Raw genomic sequence first — 19,812 nt, 5'->3', positions numbered from 1 at the left:
TCAGGGTATTAAATTATTATTTTCACCGTTGTATATAAAAAAATGGTCAGACGGACACTTGTGTGAGTAATAAATCCAACTATATCAATGTGCTATTATATAAAATATATCAACATTAGGTGATGCCTAACACAAATAGAGCGGTATGTTGCTTATACCACAATCTAATGGAACAAATGGTACTGAACACATCAAAATTAGAGAACTATATGAGGGGTGTTTACAACTAAATGAAAAAATTACTACATAAATACTGGAAAGTGGCAAAAATGATTACTACATAAATGCTGGTAAGTGGCAACCCAAGGTCAGCTGGTGGAATAGGTATTGTATAACAATCTAAATGGATTAGACTAAATGATGCAAAAATACTCATTCTAAAACACAATTAACGCATTTCTCCTTTAAAGAAATGGTTTGAAACAAGTGTACACTTATCTGATAGATGATCCGTCTTAGGGGTGCTTCACACATAGCGAGATCGCTACCGAAATTGCTGCTACGTCACGGTTTTGGTGACGCAACAGTGACCTCATTAGCGATCTCGCTGTGTGTGACGCTGAGAAGCGATCTGGCCCCTGCTGTGAGATCGCTGCTCGTTACACACAGCCCTGGTTCGTTTTTTTTATTGTTGCTCTCCCGCTGTGACGCACAGATCGCTGTGTGTGACAGCAAGAGAGCGACGAAATGAAGCGAGCAGGGAGCAGGAGCCGGCATCTGGCAGCTGCGGTAAGATGTAACCAGGGTAAACATCGGGTAACCAAGGTGGTTACCCGATATTTACCTTCGTTACCAGCCTCCGCCGCTCCCGCTGCCAAGTGCCGGCTCCTGCTCTCTGCACATGTAGCTGCAGTATACATCGGGTTAATTAAAGGCCCCGTCACACTAAGCAACATCGCTAGCAACATCGCTGCTAACGAACAACTTTTGTGACGTTGCTAGCGATGTTGCTGTGTGTGACATCCAGCAACAACCTGGCCCCTGCTGTGAGGTCGTTGGTTGTTGCTGAATGTCCTGGGCCATTTTTTAGTTGTTGCTGTCCCGCTGTGAAGCACAGATCGCTGTGTGTGACAGCGAGACAGCAACAACTAAATGTGCAGGCAGCAGGAGCCGGCTTCTGCGGAGGCTGGTATCCACAGTAAACATCGGGTAACCAAGAAGCCCTGTCCTTGGTTACCCGATATTTACCTTCGATACCAGCCTCCTCCGCTCTCACTGTCAGTGCCGGCTCCTGCTCTGTGCACATGTAGCTAGCTGCAGGACACATCGGGTTAATTAACCCGATGTGTGCTGTAACTAGGAGAGCAGGGAGCCAGCGCTAAGCGGTGTGCGCTGCTCCCTGCTCTGTGCACATTTAGCTGCAGCATACATCGGGTAATTAACCCGATGTGTGCTGTAACTAGAAGAGCAGGGAGCCAGCGCTAAGCGGTGTGCGCTGCTCCCTGCTCTCTGCGCGTGTAGCTCCGTGCAGTGGTAACCAAGGTAAATATCGGGTTGGTTACCAATATTTACCTTAGTTACCAAGCGCAGCATCTTCCACGCGGCGCTGGGGGCTGGTCACTGGTTGCTGGTGAGCTCACCAGCAACTCGTGTAGCCACGCTCCAGCGATCCCTGCCAGGTCAGGTTGCTGGTGGGATCGCTGGAGCGTCGCAGTGTGACATCTCACCAGCAACCTCCTAGCAACTTACCAGCGATCCCTATCGTTGTTGGGATCGCTGGTAAGTTGCTTAGTGTGACGGTACCTTTACCCGATGTGTGCTGTAGCTAGGAGAGCAGGGAGCCAGCGCTAAGCAGTGTGCGCTGCTCTCTGCACATGTAGCTGCAGTACACATCGGGTTAATTAACCCGATGTGTACTGTAGCTAGGAGAGCAGGGAGCTAGCGCTAAGCAATGTGCGCGGCTCCCTGCTCTCTGCACATGTAGCGACGTTATGAATGCTGCTGCATCGCTGTGTTTGACAGCTAAGCAGCGATCATAACAGCGACTTACAAGGTCGCTGTTACGTCACAGAAAATAGTGACGTAACAGCGACGTCGTTGTCGCTGTCGCTGTCGCTATGTGTAAACCCAGCCTTACTATCTATTACTATCTACAGGCTGTTCGAAAACATCACATAGTAGCTCAACTGGACTACTAAATTTTCTGTACCATGCCACATTGCATTATGCTGTCATCTATCAGATAAGTGTACATGTTTTTGTGTCTTTCATCTTTGGTACTATCTTGGCACTTTATTATGAACTTTAATATATTAATGATATTTTATACAGTGCCTTGCGAAAGTATTCGGCCCCCTTGAATTTTTCAACTTTTTCCTACATTTCAGGCTTCAAACATAATACAAATTTTAATGTTATGGTGAAGAATCAACAACAAGTTAATGGATTTCTCACGGGTTCCCCTATACCTACAAGTATGTTACACTCATATATGACGCTTATCCCCAAACCAGGAAAGGATGCTATGGATTGTGTCAATTACAGACCCATGGCGTTACTGAATGCCGATTTTAAAATTTTTACTAAATTATTATCCCTACGCCTTTCGGTCCTGCTCCCTCACCTTATTCATAAGGATCAGGTGGGATTTGTCCAGTGTAGACATGGAGGGGACAATACTAAGAAGATAATTGACTTGGTAGAGGTTGTTAATAAAACTGAAAGAGAGGCACTTCTGCTCCGTTTAGATGCGGCTTTTGACCGACTGGGGTGGCCATTCATGTTTGAAACGTTAGATCATTTTGGAATTTCAGGTGCATTTATTACTACCCTGAAAAGTCAGTATTCGTGCCCCTCAGCTTCAGTCAAACTTCCTTATGCCACATCTCAACCCTTTCAGATACATAATGGCACACGTCAGGTGTGCCCTTTGTCTCCCCTTCTCTTTGTTATGTGCATCGAGCCACTGGCGGCAGCTATTCGCTCCGACCCTAATATACATGGGGTAATGGTGAGAGACAAAGAGTTTAACTTATCACTATTTGCAGACGATGTCCTGCTTAGGCTATGTGCACACTCTGCGTTTTTTTTTCCGGTGCGTTTTTGTGCGTTTTTGGCCGCTAAAAACGCACAAAAATGCATCGGCGGCAAAAAACGCATGCATTTTTACCGCGATTTGGTGCGTTTTTGGCTGAGTTTTGCTGCGTTTTTGATCTCTGCGTTTTTCCAATGCATTGCATAGGGGGAAAACGCAGGAAAGAATTGACATGTCCACTTTTTTTTTAAGCTCAAAAACGCAGCTTAAAAAAAACGTTGTGTGCGGACAGCAAAAATGAAAACTCATAGACTTTGCTGGGGAAGCAAAGTCATGCAGTTTTGAGGCCAAAAACGCACCCGAAAAACTCGCAAAAACGCAGCGAAAAACCCTCTGTGTGCACATAACCTTATACTGACACAGCCACATATCACCCTTCCGAACCTACATACATTACTAATACATTTTGGAAGGCTCTCGGGATATAAGGTCAATCAGAGCAAAACGGAGGCTTTGCCCCTTAACATTCCGCAGGCACAAGTGACCACCATACGAGAAAACTATAATTACAAGTGGAAGGATACATCCTTGACATACTTGGGAATACAATTAACATCTAATTATAAACTCCTATACCAGCATAACTATCCTAGCTTATTCACTGAGCTTAAAAGACTCCTACTCAGTTGAAATAAACTTCCATTGTCTCTATTTGGACGAATCTCCACTGTCAAAATGTCTGTTCTACCAAAGCTACTTTACTTATTTTAGACCCTCCCAGTGTGTGTGCCATACAAAGAGTTACGTAATATACAGTCCCTTATACTACAATTCATCTGGGCCCATAAGAGGCATAGAATTAAGAAAACGACTGCTTGACAGCAGACTGAGGGGAGAACTGGGGATCCCTGATATAGCTAAATACTACTGGGCAACTCATTTGCGTCACATCCCTGCGTGGTCCAATCGCTGTGCCTTCTCTAGATGGATGGAAATAGAGAAGTTATGGTTGACTCCATTACATCCCAATTCCTATCTCTGGGGCACCTCATCTAGCAAGCCTGACCCACATACTCTAGGCCCCATAGCTTTCACCAAGAGGATCTGGGACTGCTGCTTTAAAAAGTTTCCACTTAGCTCCGAACGTTCCCCTCTGACTTCATTTCTTTTTAACCCCAGGATGCCGGATGATATGCAGGGCACAATGACCAAAGTGTGGTTTGACAAGAAGCTGTTTTGCTATGCTGACATAGCGGACTTGCACTCCAAAGTTCTTCTCCCCTTTGCTACTATAACCACTAGATTTAATCTCCCTGCCAACTCCCAATATCGGTACCTACAAGTTAGACACGTGATGCACTCCCTTTTTTCCTCCCTAGAAGTTTCTACCCCTACACTTTTTGAAAGATTATGCAGAACTGGGGTTTCTACTAAGGGCCTTATCTCAGATATATATCGTATTCTAGTTACCCCCTACCCAGACGAACGGCCTAATCACGCATATATGGGTAAATGTGAGGATTTCCTGGGTGAGACCATTTCTTTGTGGAGACGGATTTGGGATGGTGCCTCAAAAACTTCCACGTGCTATATATACAAGGAGAATCAGTATAAACTACTCATGTATTGGTACCACACCCCTTCGTTATTACACAAACTAAATCCGGCTATACCTGATAACTGTTGGAGGTGTGGAGTTGCAGGGGGGGGGACGTCCCACACCTATTCTGGGTATGTCCTAACATCCAGTGCTTTTGGAAGTCGGTACAATCCCTTATTTATAAAGTAACTGATCTCCAGATACCCCTGGACCCTACGTTTTACCTATTAAATAATCCACCTGTTCAGTTGGGCAGGAAAGTTGAACGGTTACTGCTACACATAACCAACCACAGCGGCTAGGTGTTTAATTGCTCGTAGCTGGAGGTCAACTCATCCACCCTCACTCAACGACCTCCATTCGTATCCAAGAAGTGAGGACAATGGAGTATCTATCAGAATGTCAAATAACATGATAGATCACTTTGAGAGTATTTGGTCCCTTTGGGATACTTACTAGGCTAATAGAGAATAGTGGATCTGTATGGTCTCTACGGAAATCCTATATACTCACCTGCACTCTCTTTACCTCCTTTCCCCTTGTCTTCTTGTCTAGTATTGTAATGTTTGTCTTGTTTATAGTCCGTATCTTTCGTACAGTAATAGATAATAAGATGTGTATCCTGATACATGGTCTTCTGCTAATTGCTCAGATGCTAGTGGAGCACATCCATGTTATTTTTTTTTCTGTATGTTTTGAAAAATTTAATAAAAATTCAGTTATTACAAAAAGAATCAACAACATGTGGGACACAATTGTGAAGGTGAACGAAATGTATTGCTTATTTTAAACTTATGTAAAAAATAATAAACTGAAAATTGGGGCGTGCAATATTATTCATCCCTTTACTTTCAGTGCAGCAAACTCACTCAAGAAGTTCATTGAGGATCTCTGAATAATCCAATGTTGTCCTAAATGACTGATGATGATAAATATAAGCCACCTGTTTTCATATATTTTTTATTAAAATAGGGTTAACAGAATAACATATCAAATGCACACAATCAAGATGTTATTATGCGTAGCATACCATTATTTGAATATATGTGGAGATCTATTGTATGAATAAAACTTTTTTATCGGGCGGGGGGGGTATAGGAAAGAGAAGAGAGAGGAGGGAGAGGTAAAGTAATTACTTTATTGGGGATGAAAAGGGTGGGAAGGTGAAGGCAAGGAAAAACAAGGTGAAGAGGGAGTGGGTAAAAGGAAGAACAATGAACGTAAACAAATCTTAACTATATAAAAAGGCTTCCATTCTAGGAATATAAGCATATTGTCAAGAAAGCATTACTGAAGGTTTGAATAAAAGGATTCATTTTCTGAAAATTTTTTTAAGTAGTTATAAATAATTCTTTATGTAATACCTTGTATAAAACTATTCCAGTGATCCCATCTTTGGTAATAGTAGGCAAAGACATTGTTAATGGTAGCAAAGTACTTCTCAATATAAGCCACCTGTGTGTAATCAAGTCTCCGTATAAATGCACCTTCTCTGTGATAGTCTCAGTATTCTGTTTAAAGCACAGAGAGCATCATGAAGAGCAAGGAACACAACAGGCAGGTCCGTGATACTATGGTGGAGAAGTGTTAAGTCGGATTTAGTTACAAAAAAGATTTCCACAACTTTAAAGATCTCAAGAAGCACTGTGCAAGCGATCATATTGAAATGGAAGGAGTATCATAGGACTGCATATCTACCAAGACCCGGCCGTCCCTCAAAACTTTTTCCCTCAAAACTGATCAGAGATGCAGCCAACAGGCCCATGATCACTCTGGATGAACTGCAGAGATCTACAGCTGGGATGGGAGAGTCTGTTCATAGGACAACAATCAGTTGTACACTACACAAATCTGGCCTTTATGGAAGAGTGGCAAGAAGAAAGCCCTTTCTCAAAGATATCGATAAAAAGTGTCTTTTAAAGTTTGCCACAAGCCACCTGGGAGACACACCAAACATGTGGAAGAAGGTACTCTGGTCAGATGAAACCAAAATCGAACTTTTTGGGCACAATGCCAAACGACATGTTTGGCGTAAAAGCAACACAGCTCATCACCCTGAACACACCATCCCTACTGTCAAACATGGTGGTGGCAGCATCATGGTTTGAGCCTGCTTTTCATCAGCAGGGACAGGGAGATGGTTAAAATTGATGGGAAGATGGATGGAGCCAAATACAGGACCATTCTTGAAGAAAACCTGTTTGAGTCTGCAAAAGATCTGAGGCTGGGACGGAGATTTGTCTTTCAACAAGACAATGATCCCAAACATAAAGCAAAATCTACAATGGAATGGTTCACAAATAAATGTATACAGGTGTTAGAATAGCCAAGTCAAAGTCCAGACCTGAATCCAATCGAGAATCTGTAGAAAGAGCTGAAAACTGCTGTTCACAAACGCCTCCATCCAACCTCACTCAGCTCCAGCTGTTTGCAAAGGAAAAATGGGCAAGAATTTCAGTCTCTCGATGTGGAAAACAGACACATACCCCAAGCGACTTGCAGCTTTAATCACATGAAAGTTTAAAATACGCAATAAATTTCGTTCAACTTCACAATTGTGTCCCACTTGTTGATTCTTCACCATAAAATTTACATTTTTTATCTTTATGTTTAAAGCCTGAAATTTGAGAAAAGGTTGAAAAATTCAAGGGGGCCGAATACTTTTGCAAGGCACTGTATATAGGTATTTTCTTGGTGTATTTATTAATTTTATACCTAATTGACTTAGTTTTGTCCTCAATGACCTAACGGCCAAAGTCATGCGACACTACTGTCCTCCTCCTCCTGGACCTGTCCTCTGCATTCTACACATTGGACAATTCCCTCCTATTACAGATTCTCTTATCTTTTGGTATCACACACTTGGCCCTATCTTCGACCTCTTCATACCTAAAGGTGGCTTTACACACTGCAACATCGCAAACGACATCGCTGTAACGTCACCGGTTTTGTGACGTAATAGCGACCTCCCCAGCGACATTGCAGTGTGTGAAACACATCAGCGACCTGGCCCCTGCTGTGAAGTTGCTGATCGCTACAAATCGTTCAGGACCATTCTTTGGTCCTTTGTTTCCCGCTGTGCAGCATGATCGCTAGAAAGTCTCAGTATGTAAAGGGGACTTAAATGTGCAGGCAGCAGGAGCCGGCTTCTGCGGACACTGGTAACCACGGTAAACATCGGGTAACCAAGAAGCCCTGTCCTTGGTTACCCGATACTTACCTTCGTTACCAGCCTCCGCCGCTCTCACTGTCAGTGCCGGCTCCTGCTCCTTGCACGTGTAGCAGAGTACACATCGGGTAATTAACCCGATGTGTGCTGTAACTGGGAGAGCAGGGAGCCAGCGCTAAGCAGTGTGCGCTGCTCCCTGCTCTCTGCACGTGTAGCTACAGCACACATCGGGTAATTAACCCGATGTGTGCTGTAACTAGGAGAGCAGGGAGCCAGCGCTAAGCAGTGTGCGCTGCTCCCTGCTCTCTGCACGTGTAGCTACAGCACACATCGGGTAATTAACCCGATGTGTGCTGTAACTAGGAGAGCAGGGAGCCAGCGCTAAGCAGTGTGCGCTGCTCCCTGCTCTCTGCACGTGTAGCTACAGCACACATCGGGTAATTAACCCGATGTGTGCTGTAACTAGGAGAGCAGGGAGCCAACGCTAAGCTGTGTGCGCTGCTCCCTGCTCTCTGCACGTGTAGCTACAGCACACATCGGGTAATTAACCCGATGTGTACTGTAGCTAGGAGAGCAGGGAGACAGCGCTAAGCAGTGTGCGCGGCTCCTGCTCTGTGCACATGTAGCTGCAGCACACATCGGGTAATTAACCCGATGTGTACTGTAGCTAGGAGAGCAGGGAGCCAGCGCTAAGCAGTGTGCGCTGCTCCCTACTCTCTGCACGTGTAGCTGCGTGCGCTGGTAACCAAGGTAAATATCTGGTTGGTTACCCGATATTTACCTTAGTTACCAAGCGCAGCATCGCTTCAGTGCGTCGCTGCTGGCTGGGGGCTGGGACACTGGTTGCTGGTGAGCTCACCAGCAACCCGTGTAGCGATGCTCCATCGATCCCTGCCAGGTCAGGTTGCTGGTGGGATCGCTGGAGAGTCTGACTGTGTGACCTCTCACCAGCAACCTCCTAGCAACTTACCAGCGATCCCTATCAGGTTGAATCGTTGTTGGGATCGCTGGTAAGTTGTTTAGTGTAAAGGGGCCTTAACAGACCGGACATTCAGCATCTCCCATTCACACAGCACCTCCTCCTATCGCCCTCTCTCTGTAGATGTCCCTCAAAGTTCAGTTCCTTGACCCCTGCTCTTTTCCATCTTACAGCCTGGAACAGCTCATAAAGTGCTACAGCCCTCAGTTTCATCTCTAAGCCAACGATACATAGATTTACCTCTCTGAATCCGATATCACCTCCTTACTAACTAGCATCTTACAATGTCTGCCCTTCCTTTCTTCCTTTTTCTCTGCTTGATTTCAAAAACCTAACATGGACAAAACAGATGTTTCTCCCATCTCAATCAACTCGCTCCACAGACTTATTTATCAATGTCAATGACTGCTCCTTCTCCCAGTCCCGCAAGCTTGCTGCCTCAAGTTAACCCTTGACTCTGCTCTCTCCTTTAAGTCACACATCCATGCTCTTTTCACCTACTGCCATTTCTAATTAAAAAATGTGTGAGAAATCTGTACATTCCTTAACCAAGAATCTGCAAAAACACTTCTGCATGCCCCTTTCATCTTCCACCTCAACTACTGCAACCTCCTGCTCTGTGGCCTCCTTTCTACATTCTCGGAACCTCTCCTTTCAAACTCTATCTTAAACTCTGCTGCCTGACTAATCACCCTTTTCCCTCTTTATTCCTTGGCCTCTCCTCTCTGCCAATCTCTCTAATGGCTTCCCATTGCCAAAAAACTCCAGTTCAAAACCCTATCCATGACCTACAAAGCCGTTTGCAACCTGTGTCCTCCATACATCTGTGTCCTAGTACCTACCTGCACGTAACCTCCGTTCTTTACAAGGTCTCATTCACTCCTCCCCTCTTATCTCCTCTTCCCACTATATCATACAAGATTTCTCCTGTGCATCCCCCATACTCTGGAACTCTCTACCCCACTCTTGCCTACCATGGAAACCTTCAAAAGAAGGAAGACCTATCTCTTCCGATAAGCCTACAACCTGCAGCAACCCTCATTACAATATAATACTGCATGATCAGATCTACTCTCACCTACTGTATCGCCACCCATCTCTTGTAGACTGTGAGCCCTTGTAGGCAGAGTCTTCTCTCCTTCTGTATCAGTCTCTGCCTTCTATTGTTCATGAGTACTATACTTGTTTTTATTATATAGACCCCTTATCACATGTAAAGGGCAATGATATAAATGGTATTATATTATTATTATTATTGACTACTGTAACTCCCTATTAATTGGTCTCCCCCTAACTAGACTCTCTCCTCTACAGTCCATCCTTAATGCAGCAGCCAGGGTCACCTATCTGGCTAACCGCTACTCAGATGCCTGTGCTCTGTGCCAGTCATTGCACTGGCTGCCCATATATCACAGGATCCAATTCAAACTGCTTGTTCTCACCCACAAAGCTCTCCACAGTGCGGCACCCCCCTACATCTCCACCCTACTCTCTGTCTATCACCCCACCTGTTCTCTACGCTCGGCAAGCGACTTTCGACTAACATCCACACTAATTCGAACCTCTCACTCCCGGATCCAAGACTTCTTCTGAGCTGCACCAACCCTCTGGAACGCTCTACCCCAAGAAGTTAGGACAATTCCCAACTTACTCAGCTTCAGACTCACCCTAAAGACGCATCTTTTTAGGGCGGCCTATCACACTCCCTAATCAGATTCCATTCACATAGTCCCTCTACAACTTCTCACAACATAACTCCACATCAAACTCCATGGCACCCAAAGGCATCTCAACGCTCTGGCCCACTGGTCGAAGAAACCACTATCTATCCCCCATGTCCGTGAGATGGCTGGATTGTCATTGTAAATAAACACTTGAACCTTGCCTCTCCCCCCCCCCATCTCATTGTAGATTGTAAGCTCTCACGAGCAGGGTTGTGTTTTTTCTTTTTTTTCCCTCTAAATATTGTATTTCTATAACTGTTACTTGTTTGTATATGATCCTCCTGAATTGTAAAGCGCTGCGGAATATGTTGGCGCTATAGAAATAAAGATTATTATTAATAATAATAATAATAATAACAACCTCTATAAATGGGTTTGCACTTATACAATCCCCTAATCTGAGGCCACAGAGTTAGCTGGTGTTCGGTTATGGGATATGGCAAGAAGAATAGTCAGGTAGCTGGATTACAATCAAGATGGCAGAGAAAATAAAAACTCAGAAGACGCAAGAGTAGTCAGTAAACAAGCCAGGGTCACAAGAGGAAAAAAAAATACTCAAGCCAGGGCCTGAGCACATGGGACTGAACCAGAGGAGAACAAGGCTACAGTATATCTGGCAACATGTAGCATTATGCTTTGAGCTTTAGTAGGGTGCAGTGCTTTTCAGTTGCCTGAAGCAGTGAGTTAAGTACTCCAGCTGGACTGTACACACACCCATACTGCCAGACTGGATGGTACTACAGGTTCCAGGCACCTTAATCCTAGTGACTGGCAGAGCCTGCGCCACCCTTCTGATTCTAATGTCTCCATCATCAGAACCACAGGCAGAGTGAATATGGCGGCGTCTGGTGACAGAATAGGATGTCGCTGGAGCAGATCCCTGAGGAGATGTGACACCATTTGTAGAACACGTGATGTGATAAAATATTAGAAAATCAGAGCAGTAGAAAGTCCCATAAAGTGACTCCATTTTGGAAATTAGAACTCTAAGTTTCTCCATAGTTCTGACTATTTTGACTCCACAGGCACTTTCCAGGAATTAGAACGCAGTGGATGTTGGAGAGTGAAAATTGCAAATATGCCATTTAATTATCCAATATATAGTTCCCAGATTGTGCTTCAGGAGACAAGCACACCGTAAATTCAGTGGGTTATTCTCACTACAGTAATGCCAAATTACATACTGTATTTTTCAGACTATAAGACGCACTTTTTTCCCCACAATTTTGGGGGAAAGTCGGGGGTGCGTCTTATAGTCCGATGGCTGCAGTGAAGGGGGGTGTGGTGGTAGTAGAGCAGGTCATCGGCGGCATGAGCAGGCTGTAGCAGTGCCTACCGTGACCACGTGAGCCCGCTCATTATCTCTTTTCACATGCATTGTATCCTGACGTCCATCATCTCTCAGCCCTGAAGCTGGCACTGAGAGGTGGGCGGGGGGTGCGCGCATACTAAACAGCCGGCCTGCGTGATCATGCCTGGCTCCTACAGCCTCGAGCGAATATGTGAGGCTATATTCACTGCCCCATGCATATCATCATAATCAGCGCGGGGGGCAGTGACTAAGTAAAGTCACCGGACACCTTGCCCTGCAGCATCACGATGACCTCCTGTCTGCCTGCCCACTGATTTGTGTGGAGACCGGTGCGCACAGCGATGACGTAATTGCTGTGCACACGGCTCTACACAAGGGGGGTGCTGCTGCTGGCACAGACCGGAAGACGAGCGATGCTGCGTGGAGTGAGGAAAGGTGAGTATACAGCGGGAGTCCTCCACTTGCGCCCACATATCAGGCCGCGGCTGAAGCGCGAGATCAGCGGTGACTTCAGTCAGGTGATGTGCGGTGACAACTGAAGTCACCGCTGGTCCCGCACGGCTCACTTCACTTGCGGCCTGACCCTCACAGAGAGCGGTCGTGCTCTATAGCCGTTCTCTGTGATTGTCAGACGTTGAAGAGCTGAATCGCCGTGGTACCTCGTGTAGATTACATCGGACCTGGAGGGGTGATTTAGGGATTAATAAAGTGGTGAAAAATGGGATTTTTGTGTTTTATTTCAAATAAAGGATTTTTTGGGTGATTGTGTTTATTTACTTTCACTTACAGCTTAGTGATGAAGGGGGGTCTCATAGACACCTGCCATCACTAAGCTAGGACTTAGTGGCAGCTATGGGCTGCTGCCATTAACTCTTTATTACCCCGATTACCACCGCATCAGGGCAATCGGGATGAGCTGGGAAAAGTCCTGGGACAGTCGCATCTAATGGATGTGGCAATTCTGGGCGGCTGCTGGCTGATATTTTTAGGCTTGGGGGGCTTCCAATAACGTGGGTCTCCGCAGCCTGAGAAAATCAGCCCCCAGCTGTGAGACTTTATCTTGGCTGATTATCAAAATTAGGGGGGACTACACGTTGTTTTTTTTAAATTTATTGTACGATATAGACCCGCCCATCGACGTCTGTGATTGGCTGTAGTCAGACAGCTGTCACTCTGCAGGTCTGCCTGCAACCAATTACAGCCACCGGTGAACAGGGAAGGAGTGAATATGTTATGAGCCTAATGTGCGGACAGCAAAAATGAAATCTCATAGACTAGCTGGGGAAGGAAATTCATGCAGTTTTGAGACCAAAACTGCACCCAAAAAATGCAGCGTGCACACATATCCTAAACGTTTATGTTTTTATGTGATGGGGACATATATCCAAGGATGGGGATAATAAACAAGGCAGGAGGATCATTACCAGGATGTGCTACCTTAGTAGAGAATTTGGGGACATTACCCCCATAACATTATCAGCAGCAGATCCTCGCCCCATAACAGTGTGTCATGACCACATTTTTTGCTTAAAATTTTATTTTCTTATTTTCCTCCTCTAACACCAGGGTGTGTCTTAGGGTATGTGCGCACTAGGCATTTTTTTTCACGCTCTGTTTTCATGAGCGTTTTTGTCTCAAAAAACGCACCCGTGGCAAAAACGCATGCGTTTTTACCGCGTTTGGTGCGTTTTTTGCTGCGTTTTTGCTCACTGCGTTTTTAATCAGTGAACAATGCCATTAAAGATTGTTGATGAAAAAAAAAATAATAAAAAAGGTCTGATGTCATTTCCTTCTTCAATATGTTCTTCATTGTATGCAGGAGAGCAGACAGCAGCTGCAGAACTACAAGGCTCAGCATCCTCCATCCAGGACTGTATGCAGGAGTTTTTTGCCCAAAAAAAAAAAAAAAATGAAATGGGCTTCGCTATATTTTTGTAAGCTAGCCAGGTATAGCAGGCAGGTACGGGCTGCCCCCAACCCCCAGCTGCCTATTTGTACCCGTCTGGCAATCAAAAATATAGGGAAGCCCCCTTTTTTTTTTTTTTATTTCATGAATTTCAAGAAATAATTAAAAAAATGACATAGGCTTCGCCCAATTTTTGAGTCCAGCCAGGTACAACTAGGCAGCTGGGGATTGGAATCCACAGTGCAGAGTGCCCAAGCTTTCTGGGCACCCCCACTGCGAATTGCAGTCCGCAGCCACCCCAAAAAATGGCGCTTTAATAGAAGCGCCATCTTCTGGCGCTGTATCCAACTCTTCCAGCTGCCCTGGTGACGGGTGGCTCGCTGGGTAATAATGGGGTTAGGGCTAGCTGTATATTGTCAGCTGGCCCTATGCCCGAAATTCATGGTGGCACGCCAATATTAGACATGGCCACCATGAATTTCTAGTAAAGATTAAAAAAACACAACACACAGAAAAATATTTTTATTATAAATAAAACACAACACAATTAGTGACTCCATCTTTATTGAAATAAAGAACCCCTCTCAGCAGTAATCCTGGGTCAAGGGTCCCGCGCCATCCAATCTGGATCCAATATCATCTGATCAGTTTGCTGGAAGGCAAAGCGATCAGATGATGTGTCAGGTTCAAAGACGTGAATCACATCACACATCAGCTGATTGTATAAAAGCCGTTTATACAATCGGCTGATGCATCAGTAGAAAAAAAAAAAAATACCGAGTCACGTCCAAGCTGATTACCGGCAGCTCCTGGAGCGATCGGATGAGAGTCTGATCCTGTCCCATCGCTGCAGGAGCTGCCGGTAATCAGCTGATGAAGTCTCCTGACGGCAGGATCAGCTGATAAGTTAAGCCGGCTGGGCGCTAAAAAGCCGGCAACACCGCGAGAATTACGATCAGCTGATGCGTCAGGTGACTGCATCAGGTGATCAGCGCCAGGTCCTGCATCCATCGGTCGTTCCCGGGGAGACTGCACACAGCCGGAGCAGCGGTAACGGGAGAGGAGCTGGGAGTGGACATGGCACTGGGACCCTGCAGACAGGTGAGTATGACATTTTTTCTACTGTTCACTTTTGTTTTTGCCGCTGCCTCCACCTCCCGCCCAGACATGACTCCGCACGGCAGCAGACATGCACAGGACTGGAGGTGGACGCAGCGGTGACGGTACCGGGAGGATTCACGCTTCTGTGTTTACCAACAGAAGGAATCCTCTTCCTGTACACGTCACTGTACTACCCACCCCTTGCGTTTATAGCTGCGTTATTAGTCATAGAAATGCAGCTATATGCGTTTTTCATTGCGTTTTTGAACATCTCATTGAACTCAATGGTTGAAAAACGCAGTGAAAAACGCAGAAATAATTGACATGCTGCATTTTTGTGGTCACCACAAAAACGCAGCTACAAAAAAACGCTGTGTGCGGACAGCAAAAATGAAAACTCATAGACATTGCTGGGGAAGCAATGTCACAGCGTTTTCTGCGCAAAAACGCGGTAAAAAACGCCGCTAAAAACGCAGCAAAAACGTCTAGTGCGCACAGGGCCTTATGGTCCGAAAAATATGGTAGATGCTAAATGTGGTTTGGGCACATTTTGTAAGACTGAGAAATGAAGGGGAGGTTTGAATTGGGAAAGCTGATTTTGCTGGATTGGTTCATGGAAGCCATGTTGCTTTTCAAAATCCTTTGTTATAATAATAATAATGTGGAAATCCTCTGTTTTTTCTATTGACAGATGATGAACTGAGCTGGGGCTTTTTTTGTGGAATGGGTAGAAGTCTTTATTGGTATAATATTTGCCTAAACGATTTTTGGTAGCTTTTTATTCCAATATTTGAGAGGCAGAATGAACAAGCAGTTGAACACCATGCTTTATGGTTCGTGCTATGGGGTCTTCAATTAGACGGAACTGTCATTGTCATAGTGAAAAATTGTATTTTGCTACATAACTTGCTATTTCTATGGTTGAAATGTTCAAACACATAAATTTCACATATTTTATTCAAAAATAATAACTGGTTTTATTTCTATCAGATGACGGTACCAGAAAATCAGGACAACTGACATCTTCAATTTATAAATCAGATGAACTTGATATCACACAGGATACAACTGAAGTGTATGCCATTACTTCAGATATCATATTATCTCTTCAAAGCAAAGATCTCTCATCTGATCCTATGAAACAGGTCTTCTCTTCTGAATTACTACAGACTACTAAGAAAAATAAAACTCAGAAAATAAGCATTAAAATACAAAATGCCCTTAAACGAAAGAAGTCATTTTCATGTTCAGAATGTGGGAAATGTTTTAATCACAAATCACATCTTGCTGCACACCACAGAACCCACACAGGTGAGAAGCCATATTCATGTTCAGAATGTGGGAAACATTTTCAAAAGAAATCAAATCTTGTTGCACACCACAGAATCCACACAGGGGAGAAGCCATTTTCATGTGCAGAATGTGGGAAATGTTTTGGAAACAAATCAGATCTTATTTCACATCAGAGAATTCACACAGGGGAAAAACGTTTTTCATGTTCAGAATGTGGGAAATGTTTTAACCAGAAATCATATCTTGCTGCACACCACAGAACCCACACAGGTGAGAAACCATATTCATGTTCAGAATGTGGGAAATGTTTTAACAACAAATCACCGCTTGCTGCACACCACAGAACCCACACAGGTGAGAAACCATATTCATGCTCAGAATGTGGGAAATCTTTTCAAAGGAAATCACATCTTGTTGCACACCACAGAACCCACACAGGGGAGAAGCCATTTTCATGTTTAGAATGTGGGAAATGTTTTGGAGAAAAGTATTATCTTATCCTACATCAGAGAACCCACACAAAGGAGAAGCCATTTTCATGTGCAGAATGTGGGAAATGTTTTAATGACAAGTCACATCTTGCTGTACACCACAGAACCCACACAGGGGAGAAGCCATTTTCATGTTCAGAATGTGGGAAATGTTTTAGCCATAGATCAAATTTTGTTAAACATCAAAGAAATCACACAGTTGAGAAGTCCTTATAACTAGAACGTGAAAAATGAATTACTGGAAAATCATATGTGGCTGACTATAACAAATATCTCACATGGGGAGAAATTATATATTTATTGAGAAATTTTACAAAAATAATATAATAGAACATTGTATAATTAAATGAGACAGAAATTTTACCTTAGAACATACCAGATTTTTGGACTATAATTAAGCAATTTTTTTTAAAAAACAATTCTGCATGACAATGCGACTGCCGCATAGCTGATAGAGCCAGCAACCATGAACAAATGTAATGCAGAAATGGATTATTTTGTTGCAACTATTTACTTATTCTGTATATCGCTACAATAAACCTTTTTAAAGATCTTTTAATAAACCAATATGTTGTTACATATATTGTTTAGACATCTTGTTAGCTTAAATATCAGAATGTGATTAGGTCCTGAAATTTAAAAATATATACACAGAAAGCATATTTAACATATTGTCACAAGGAGATTTTTGCAGGAATCACCAGCTCTCATCAAGGATCTGTGGAAACTACACATTCTGGCACTCTACCTGTTAACTTCTCTGATGTCTATGATCAGCGAAGGTAGACGCGGGTGTCGACTCACAGAATTAGACAGGCTAGCAAGAGATAATCTCTGCAGGACTGCTTGTTTGTCTCTTTTATTACATGCTGTGGGGGAGCCAGTCGCTACCCTCCTATATCTGCTGGCTGAACTATTCCATTAATGCCAGCTATAGTTTACCTATACAGTGGAACCTCGCTTAACGAGTAACCCTCTTAACGAGAATTTAGCTTAACAAGCAAAGCTTTCTGTAAATTTGTAACCCGCTTTACGAGAAAGCTTTGCTGGACGAGCGAAATTCTCACTGCACACACTTCCGGTTTCGTCCATCCACCACACTCTGACCCGCTCTTGCAATCCACACAAACACACACATGTACTCACAAACACACACAAACACACACGCACGCACACACACGCACACACATACAGTATTATGCTCACCTTACCTTCCGTTCCACCGCCGGTCTCATGGTTATTGTAGTTCCCGGGTACATCGCGACGTCCTCGCGGCGAACTACAAGACCCAGGAGGCTTGCGATGGAACAGAAGGTAAGGTGAGCATATAATATAACATAATATGTTTACCTTTCGTTTCATCGCCGGCCTCCTGGGTGCTGTAGTGCGCCACTCCGCTCCAGTCCACGCTGTGTCTCTGCATCCATAGCGACGAGGGAGGAACTTCCTGTCACCGCTAATGAAAGGCAGAGCGCTGGCCAATCAGAGGCAAGTGGCTCTGCCTTTGACGTCAGCGCTCTGGCCGGGAACTTCCTGGCTCGTCGTTATGGTAACGCGTTACACAGCCCGGTCCCGTACCAGAGAACAGCAAGTCCCAGCAGACCGGCGATGGAACGGAAGGTAAGGTGAGCATATAATATGTACGTGTGCGTGTGTTTGTCTGAGTTTGTGTGTGTTTGTACGTGTTTGTGTGTGTTTGTGCATGTGTGGAATGATAGAACAGGGGACCAGGATGGGGCATTTTAGAAGTTGTGGAACGGATCGTCAGCATTGCAATGATTTCCTATGGGAAATCTTGCTCTGCTGAACGAGTACCTTGATTAACAAGCACAGTCCCAGAACGGATTGTTCTCGTTAAGCAAGGTACCACTGTACTGGCCTGGTGACGTGTTGTGATCCAGACTTACTCGTGGTTGTTGTGCATTATTGCTGTAAGTGGCTGTGTTGTTAACAATTGTTGTCTTTTTTTTGTTACTACCTTCCTGCTCTTGCTTTTCTCCTTAGCTTCAGACTGTTTATTCCTGTAAATTTGCAGTGTGACAAAGCTTTGATTTTACCTTTTCTGTTTTAATTTGTGTTTCCATCACACTCTTGCCTCTGTCTTCCTTGGGGGGCTGAAATTTTTGATGTGGCCAAAAGAATAATAAGACACTGGACTCTGGTGTCTCCACCTTCAGGGGTACTTGGGAGGTCAGGGATAGCCTAGGGTCCCCTAACATTTGGGACAGCCCAAATTAGAAATTGGGAGAGCCGCCGTCTCTTCCTGTCCTGCAGTCACATAGTATCACATATGATGTGACACCCGATCTCAAAGGTTGAAGGGGGAGTATGACAGGTGAAGACTCAACCACAAATGTCAAGCTATTTTTGTTTTAAATCAGGTTCATTTTTATTTAACAGCAAACTTATACAATACATATACCGTGTTTCCCCGATAGTAAGACACCCCCGATAGTAAGACGTAGTGGGGGTTTTGGGGGAGTCGGCTAATGTAAGACGTACCCCGAAAGTAAGACGTAGTAAAAATGTATTTATTTATTATTTTTCTTCTTTACAGTACAGTTACAGCGGCCGAGCGCTCAGCTGAGCGCCCTGACATGCCGGCGGCAAAGCGCTCAGCTGAGCGCCCTGACATGCCGCCGGCAAAGCGCTCAGCTGAGCGCCCTAACATGCCGGCGGCCGAGCGCTCAGCTGAGCGCCCTGACATGCCGCCGGCATGTGACAGCTCTCAGCTGAGCGCCCTGACTTGCCGGCGGCAAAGCGCTCAGCTGAGCGCCCTGACATGCCGCCGGCAAAGCGCTCAGCTGAGCGCCCTAACATGCCGGCGGCCGAGCGCTCAGCTGAGCACCCTGACATGCCGCCGGCAAAGCGCTCAGCTGAGCGCCCTGACATGCCGCCGGCAAAGCGCTCAGCTGAGCGCCCCAACATGCCGGCGGCCGAGCGCTCAGCTGAGCGCCCTGACATGCCGCCAGCAAAGCGCTCAGCTGAGTGCCCTAACATGCCGGCGGCTGAGTGCTCAGCTGAGAGCTGACACATGTCGGCGGTCGGGCGCTCAGCTGAGCGCCCTGACATGCCGGCGGCTTAGCGCTCAGCTGAGAGCTGACACATGCCGGCGGTCTGGTGCTCAGCTGAACGCCCTGACATGCCGGCGGCTGAGCGCTCAGCTGAGAGCTGACACATGCCGGCGGTCGGGCGCTCAGCTGAACGCTCGGCTACCGAGAAATGTTGAAATGTTGCAGTAATGTTGTCCGTGGTCCATCAGG

The 19,812-nt window shown here is 45.1% G+C and overlaps 1 protein-coding gene across 1 annotated transcript in view; it reads left to right on the top strand.

Moving 5' to 3' along the window:
* The window catches only part of LOC142312967 (uncharacterized), a gene marked incomplete at its 5' end in the record, with an annotated part of 138,311 nt that extends 121,202 nt beyond the window's left edge, over positions 1-17,109 (top strand). The window contains 1 exon segment of the mRNA XM_075351956.1: positions 15,756-17,109. Coding sequence (XP_075208071.1) covers positions 15,756-16,765 — 1,010 coding nt within the window.
* Between the last annotated feature and the right edge of the window lie 2,703 nt (positions 17,110-19,812).

Source organism: Anomaloglossus baeobatrachus, chromosome 5 (genome assembly GCF_048569485.1).
Source record: "Anomaloglossus baeobatrachus isolate aAnoBae1 chromosome 5, aAnoBae1.hap1, whole genome shotgun sequence".
NCBI classification, from domain to species: domain Eukaryota; kingdom Metazoa; phylum Chordata; class Amphibia; order Anura; family Aromobatidae; genus Anomaloglossus; species Anomaloglossus baeobatrachus.
This window is presented reverse-complemented; position numbering and strand designations above follow the sequence as displayed.